Below are 8,049 nucleotides of genomic sequence, written 5' to 3' on the forward strand. Positions count from 1 at the left end.
ACTTTAAGTTCTAAATGATTCACTTAGATTGTCAATATACTGATCCACTTAAATTTTCACACAAACTTCAATTGATTCGAGATACGAGTTAGTGTTTTAAGAAGTTAAACTTATTCGCGTGTCCTACCTCAGAATATACTCTCGTATCAAAATTCCCTAGATTCAGTCTTACAGGTGAGTATACCAATCTGATATCTGTTCTCTGGGTTAGTGTGAGACCTTGAGAGCTCAGGTATGAACTTTCGTTCAGTCAAAGAGATGAAGGCTCAACTTTAGGTGTGATCCCTTTAGGGAAGCTTTTCTTCAACTGCAATTGATTCATATCTTTCGATATTTTCTCAATTTTTATGCAGAGGGTAAGCTTTAAAAGCGCATAAAGTATTATACGAGGTCTAGGCCATTGCTTCCGCAGAATCAGAAGACCAGGTATAATACCCTAGATATCAAACAGTATAAAGACCTAGTACCTCAGAATCAGGCAATCTCTCAAACAAGATTTCAGGGGTTACCCATATATCCGAGAGATGTTCCCCACGAGATAAGTAAAGTATTGATATTTAGGTTTATATCTCAAAAACAATCTACTAATCGTGTAAAAACCTACTGGCATATCATCAGTGAGACCGTTTATCACATTAAAACATTCCAATTCTTTAGCGTACTGTGATTATCTATTGATGTACTATCATTTCCTCTTTTTACACAGAAACTCTTTTTCATTTTCTTATGTTTTTGGCTTTTTCAAATTTTCAAATGTTTTTGGATTTTCTAAAACTTCTTACTCCCCCTAAAATTCAAAACCATTTAAAGAAAATTTGACAAATCGACACTGATAGCTTTGTCTCACTATCCATTTTCTGCTTTTCATGCACTGATTTTGCAGAAAATATAATGTACCCTCATGATATACAACACAATGATTTTTTACAGTTTGAAAACCGATTTTCAATCTTGTGAAATTAATCATGTTTGTTCCGCCGTGAGGGTTTCGGCATATTCAATCAACATATTTTTTGAATTTTTGGATTTTTGACAAATTTAAAAACAAACACATTTTTTATTTTTCAAAATTTTGACAAAATAAAAACATATTTTTGGTTTTTAAATTTTTCAATTTTTAGGGTTTTTTAGAAATATTGTTTATTTATATACAGAAATCAAACAAACTCCCAGTTTCAACCAACTCAGGGATCAGCATCCTTCTCTTCTCGTGCCAGGCTGCTCCGATTTCCATTCTCACAATCTTCAATTTTCTTGAGCACCTGCACATTCAACTATTCAATCACTTGAACAATTTAGCCCATGTCTGTTTGACCTTAGGCATTTCAACACAATATGCTTCATTCAATTTCAGAAAATCTTTGTCATTTTGAACAAAGACTTTTTCAACTTTGACTTCAACTTTTTCATCATTTACCGAGGCAATTTGTTTCTTTACAGACCATGTTTGACCTTTTGGAGTACCTCTTTTGTAAAAATGTGAGTCTTTTTGAACATTTTGATTCTGAACAACAGTTGGTTTCCAAAATTGTTGTGGTTTTGTTGCATTGACATTTGTTCTCCAACTTTGTGTTATTCTTAATCCGGGTGTGTGAGAATTCCAGGTCTGTCTAGAATCGAACCTACTCGGGTTTGATTTCCAAGTTTGATTGAAGCAAACTTGTTTGTATTGTACCTCCAAGTTTGTTTTGAATCAAATCTACTTGACCTTTGTCTCACATCCTCGGATTTCTGTTTTTGAACATCATCAGACTTCTTTTTCGTCTCAACATCAACACATTTCAGATTTGGACACTTGCGAGCAAGATGTCCAGTTTGATCACATTTGAAACATGTTCTCTTGGACACATCTTTGACCTGTTGTTGTTGTTTTTTCTGAGCATGGAACTCTTCATTAGATTGTCGTCTAAATTGGGGTTCTTTCTCTTCTTCTGAACTTGTTCCATGAACAATTCATCTTTGCCTGATAATTTGGCATTTCATTTTTCTTCCAATTTTGTTTCTTTTTATAACCCAACCCAGCCTTCATGTTTTTCTTCTTGACACCAGGTTTGTTATAAAAAGTTTTGTGACATTTTCCAGCAAGCTTTGAAATTTCAGACTTTTCAATCTCAACCATTTTGAAAACTTTGTCAATCTTTTCTGAATCACATTCTGAATCAGGAATACAATATCTAAGAATAATTTGTCTGATCCAATCATGGAATAAACCAATCCTTTTGAATCATCATTCAAATTTTTCTTGGATTTTGAGTTTTTCAGATATTCTTCATGAAAACTACCTTCATTTTCATCATGTGATTCAGCTTTACCTGTATCAACTAACTCTTCTTTCAACACACTTTCAGCGACCTTACCTACCACCTCTGAATCACTAGAATCATCAGATTTGGAATAGGTTACGTCAATGTTATCTGGCAATTGGTCTACCAAGTTGAAAGCTTTTTCGACCTTTTCATCATCATAAAATGCAAACTTTTCCGGTGGAGGAACTTGATGATACTCAGAACCAATGCCCTTTTTGTTTTTCTCAGAATCATCATCACCCAGTTTTATGTTGAAAATTCTTTCAAGCACATATGATCACGCATGATAACTATGTAACTTGTTGTTATCCTTTTCTAAATAAGCTATTTGACGCTTTAGCTTAGCAACATCCTCAATGTAAGAATTGACAACTTGTTGCTTTATTGAATATTGTCGCTTAAGCGTATCAGTTGTTTCAGAACAATATTTCAATCTGGATTGAACAAGTTTCATTTGACTTTTCACATTTTCATATGACTCTTTTGTAATGTGATATGCCAATTTTATTGAATCGTATTCCTTTTTCATTTCTTGACATGCATTTTCTTTTTGAACACATTCTTCTGTCATTTTTGAAACCTTTTCTTTCAAAATTTCTGTGACATCTATGCTTGTGATATCATTGTACAAACTCTGAACAATACAATATTAATAAAACAGTGTGTTTTGATCCCAATGTTTGTCATTTATGTTTGATTTTATGCACATGTTGATTTTTGATCGATTTCAAACTCTATATCGCTTTTTGGGAAGTTATATGCAAACTGATGCGTAAACGTAATCAGCTTAACGCGACAAACACTCCGAAATAGTAACATAAACTTAACATACCTTAAATAACCTTTACATAACTTAGAAATAAGTTTTGAAGGCTTTGGTATGGCAAAAACAAGTTTATTCGCTCTCAGGGACTATTTGGGGCAACTTGCAAAAGTCTGCCGTTTCGTATGGAATCGTATAGTCCGGAACTTGATCATAAGTTATACATACCATATATAACCTAAACATGGCTTAGAAATAAGCTTTGATAGGTTCGGTGTGCGAAAACATGCTTATATGATCTTACAGGGACTAAAAGTGTCAAAAACGACGTAAGTTTGCATTTTCGCGCATATCTTACGTTCTGGCCACATCTGGACATCCAAAATTTTTGTACACACTAAAATATTTTTATTTTAGTGATCAGCATGCAAAAATTCCATCTGTCACTTAATTTGGTTCGGTTTCGCGTCCGTTTGAGTTTCGTCGAAATTTAACGAACAACGCGACCGTACGACCAAAGGAGCCGACATCCGAGAGTTCTCCGAGCATATTTTGAGTCCTCTAAACTTTAATTGACCTATTAGAGCCTTGAAAATGGCTTAACGGGGGTCAAAAGTGCCAAAAATGGACTCGAATGCATGCAGGGACTAAAGCTGTCAATTATGAAACTTTGTTGATCTGGGGAGCCCAGGCGGGGCGCGTAAGGCCCAGGCCTATCCTTACGTGGGCTGTGTGAAGTCCCCAGCTGAACAGAAATTGAATTTCAGCATTCTGTTGATAATTCAGGGGCTGTTTATGCAATTTTCTTGTGTGATGAGCAAGTTTAAGTGTTTAGCAAGGCTACTAATCAGTCTTTAACACATGTAGGGCCATGATTTCTTCCTTGTTGGCCACACAAAACTTGGCATGATCCTATGAAGTTGCAACAAGTATAAATAGCCAACTCCATTCACTTGTTTCCTTGCTCATTTCTTCCATTTTCTTCTCTACATCTGCTTTGGAGCTTCCTAATCTGATTTGGGAGTTGTTTTTTTTGTAGAAAAGATAGCAAGGACCCTTAGTGAGCATTCTTTCATTCTTTTATTACTTACTAGTTTAAAAAGTCAAACAGTGTTTGACTTTCAGTTTGACCAGTCTTTGGTCAACGCAAAGTTCAGTTGAACTTTGCAACGTGATTGTAATCACGTTGGTTATAATCCTTAGTGATTGTACCCGCTGATTACCACGTTAACTAGGTGTAGTGTCGAGTCAAAGTTTCGGTCAAAATGCGTTTTAGCACGCATTTTGCAACGGAACTACTTTAGGGTATCAAAACACTTTGTTTTGATACCAAATCAGTAGGCTAAACATGTTTTGACATGTTTAACTCGACACTATTAGTTTAGTGCTTGTTTAGGGTCGTAAGTTAAGCGGTCTAGAAAACCGCTTACACTTTCAAACCCGACCCGTTTGGTCGATCTTTAGGATCCGACCAATCTTGATTAGTGATCATAGTTGCATAGGGAATAACCACTGAGGTTATACCTTATGATCACATAGGATTGGTTAGTCATTTGCTAGTTAGCTTGTATGCCCATAGGAAATGACCAAAATGCCCTTTTGAAGCATAAATCCGTATTTTGACTATGTGAACATATTTTTGACATGTAAACTGATTTAGTAACATGTTTAGGGGTAATTGGGCATGTAAGACTTGGCATAGCACATAGTTAACCATCCGAACATAGTCTTACGCTAACGACGCCCTATAGTAGCTTATGTTACCATAATGTGTCGAAACGGGTCAAAAGCACTTAGGTAAACCTTCCACTCAGAATGTAAGGCCTATTAAATCATACCATATGAGTTCCAATACTCATTTGATTTATAGAACCTCATTCTATCCTATCTCCCGATTTAGGATCCGTTTATTAACATAGCTACCTATACTAGGTGTCGTTTGATTCCGTGATACTTGGAGCTTTAATTGGTCTTATTCTCAAGACTAAATAGCAATCCCAAGTGAGTACATAGTTCCCCTCTTTTACCGTTTTCAAATATTTGGGGTGATACACATGTACATACGTGTTACTTTCGTGCATTTCATGCTTTTATGACATAAACATGCTAGTTTCATCTAGTACATATATAGTACATGATTTCAATTATGTTTTGCTATGTATGTTAAGCATGCTAGCACATTGATTTATTTCACATTTGTTGCATATGTTTACTTAGCATATGTACATATTGTTTTACATGACATTTCTGCTATGTATATTTACTCAACATGCTAGCACATTGTTTTACATGAACATTTCTACCAGGCATGTTTACTTAGCATACCTAGTACATGGTTTTCACATGCTACATTGGTTATGACATTTGGTGTGTCTAATCGAGACAATAATACATTCATTAACATTGATCACGCCGCTCGGACTTATGTAATGGTACCATAGGAATTGACAACTCCCGTTTCCGACTTCCTAGGTTTGTTTGGAAGTTGGGAATGACAGAATCCGATTACATAATTTAGATAAACCTTTAATTCGTTTAAGGTTTTGTCGCCACAGTCGCAAGGCTTGAATGTATGCGATTAACATTACTGCATAAATGTTTGTAATCATAAAGCATTGTTTTTCTGCAAAACATAACATTTGATTTAAACTTAGGTTTATTCAAAAACATTGTTTTGTACATTTTCTATGGGGTTGAGTAGCTTCTAGTTATTCACCATACATGACAATTGTTTCACATTGGCATCATCACATAGTTTAAGTAGATGATTTCCTACTTACTATGCATTACATTGGTTATACATGATACATGTTATACATGACATTTAACATGGTTTTCACATGAACATTTTGACATTGAACATTACATTTTGGTTGGTTATTGATAAGTGACTTATGTAACGGGGCTTTGTGTTATATGATAAAAGCATGGTGGATATGCCGCTGGTACTTCCTATATATAAGTGCTTTTAACATATCATACATTGTTGCGTTATCTAAATCACTTAGGGCAAGACATGAAACATTTTATACAAGAACATGACATTGTTTTACAAAGTACACAATTTATCCAAATTCACTTTCACTTGGTTATTCATTTAACCATGCATTGTCGTTTCATTATCATTTGATTTTCATATCGATTTTTACATTGTTTTACAAAAGAAAACATTTTACAAGATTCATGACTACATTTTATTAAACACTTCTTTCAAATACAAGTCATGAATCTGCATAAACAAAACCTATGTATCTCACAGGCATTTTTATGCTGACGTACCTATTTTTACATGTGTTTTCAGGTGCTAATGCATGATGGTGTTTGTGCTTCACTTAGGCGGTCTCGGGCCTTAGTGACTTAAAAGACAGTTAATTATGTTATTTTAGTTTGAACTTAAAGACAATGTAAACTCTTTATTCAATAATACATAACTTAAATTGCCATGGTTGTTGAAACAATAATCCTGTCGCATCATTCCCCGGCGTTTCCACCGTGGTTTTGTTGTTTTGACGCGACCAGGGTGTGACAATTTCATTTTCTTTTTCTAAATTTTTACATTTTTGAGAAAGTTTTTCATCATTTTCTTTTAAAACCTTTTCATTTTCTAGCATTTCTTTGCATTTTTCTTTGAAAACTTCTACGATTTTAGTAAATTCAATATCTTTTGTTCTGAAGTTTTCATCTTTTTCAGTACAAGCTCTGCACGTTTCCATGCATTTCTTGCACTGTTCAACATTTTTGTTTATGATCTCAGAATCAAAATTTACCTCAGTGATTGGCACTTCGGTGTTTGTTTCCGTCTGCTTCTGATCAGCTTCACTCTTCTTCTCATCACCAGCATCAACACCAACATCAGCATTCAACCTCTCTATCTTCACTTCTTCTTTTTCTTCTTTCTTCTTCATCTCATCAAATTGTTGTTCTTCAGTAGCAGCTTCTTTCACAACTTCTTCATTCACAACAACTGTTTCTTCAACTTCCTCTTCTTTTTCTTTCACTTCTTCAGCCACCTTCTTCAACTCTTCTACCATACACTCAACATTTTTCTTCATTCTTCCTTCATCCCTCTTCCTCAAACTTGATGTCATGGCATCTCTTATGATTTTATCCAGCCTTTTCACATACGTTTTATCTTTTTCAACATTTGAATAGCATTCGCTGGATCGAGGAATTACTAGAAGAACATCATCATGAACTATGTCCCTCCTGTGGATGACAGGTTCACCATCTCTGTTGACATAACACTCTCGCTTCTTGTCCCATCTTTTATTGCTTACAGCATTTTCATACTCTTCCTGCATTTTCTCCGTTCTGCACCCAACAATGAATCTTTCTCTCTCGGTTTTCCCTCACTCAGAATTTCTTCTCGAGTTTTCTCCTTTATTTCAGCAACAAAGGCACGATGTTTGCTTTTTGATATTGTTCTGCCATGAGCTGTGAATTAATCATTAACACGATCTTCTTCTAGAAGAATCTCACTCCAATCATATCCTTCATCACCATGGATTTCTGCACATGCTCTTGACTTCTCTTTGGGATTATTTTCGATCATTTTCGGCTCTTCTTCCAAGATTCGAACAACAAAAGCTGTTTTTTTCTGAATTATCTGGAATATATTTGTCCCAGCTAAATCCCTCTGCCAATCTTTCATCATCTTGATTTACAAGATAAGCTTTCTTCTTTCCTTCTTCAATAGCACGGGATGATGATGGTTTTGACTCCTCTTTGCTACGGTGGTAGATCGCCTTTCGATAATAATCGTCATTGAAAGGATGTTCATTTCCATCAACTGCAGAGTTGTTACATTCTCTCTTGAAATGACCTTTTTGCTTACATTTGAAGCAAGTCACTTTGGATTTATCAAATCCCAGCTTAGTGACGGACCACCTATTGATTGTTTCCCAGTAATCTCCATGAATCTCTGAGCTCTGCGGATGCAACTTGCCAAACACCAGCGAATGTCTATAGTTCCATTTCTTC

General features: G+C 35.2%; 1 protein-coding gene across 1 annotated transcript; it reads right to left on the reverse strand.

Moving 5' to 3' along the window:
- Nucleotides 1–250: 250 nt before the first annotated feature.
- On the reverse strand, nucleotides 251–7,370 carry LOC118488854 (protein MNN4-like). The gene is made up of 2 exons (XM_035986258.1): nucleotides 6,837–7,370; nucleotides 251–307 (listed from the first exon to the last, which is right to left on the reverse strand). Exons 1-2 carry the CDS (start codon nucleotides 7,368–7,370, stop codon nucleotides 251–253), a joined length of 591 nt encoding a protein of 196 aa, XP_035842151.1.
- Nucleotides 7,371–8,049: the final 679 nt, after the last annotated feature.

The sequence above is a fragment of the Helianthus annuus genome, chromosome 17 (genome assembly GCF_002127325.2).
Source record: "Helianthus annuus cultivar XRQ/B chromosome 17, HanXRQr2.0-SUNRISE, whole genome shotgun sequence".
In the NCBI taxonomy this organism is placed as follows: domain Eukaryota; kingdom Viridiplantae; phylum Streptophyta; class Magnoliopsida; order Asterales; family Asteraceae; genus Helianthus; species Helianthus annuus.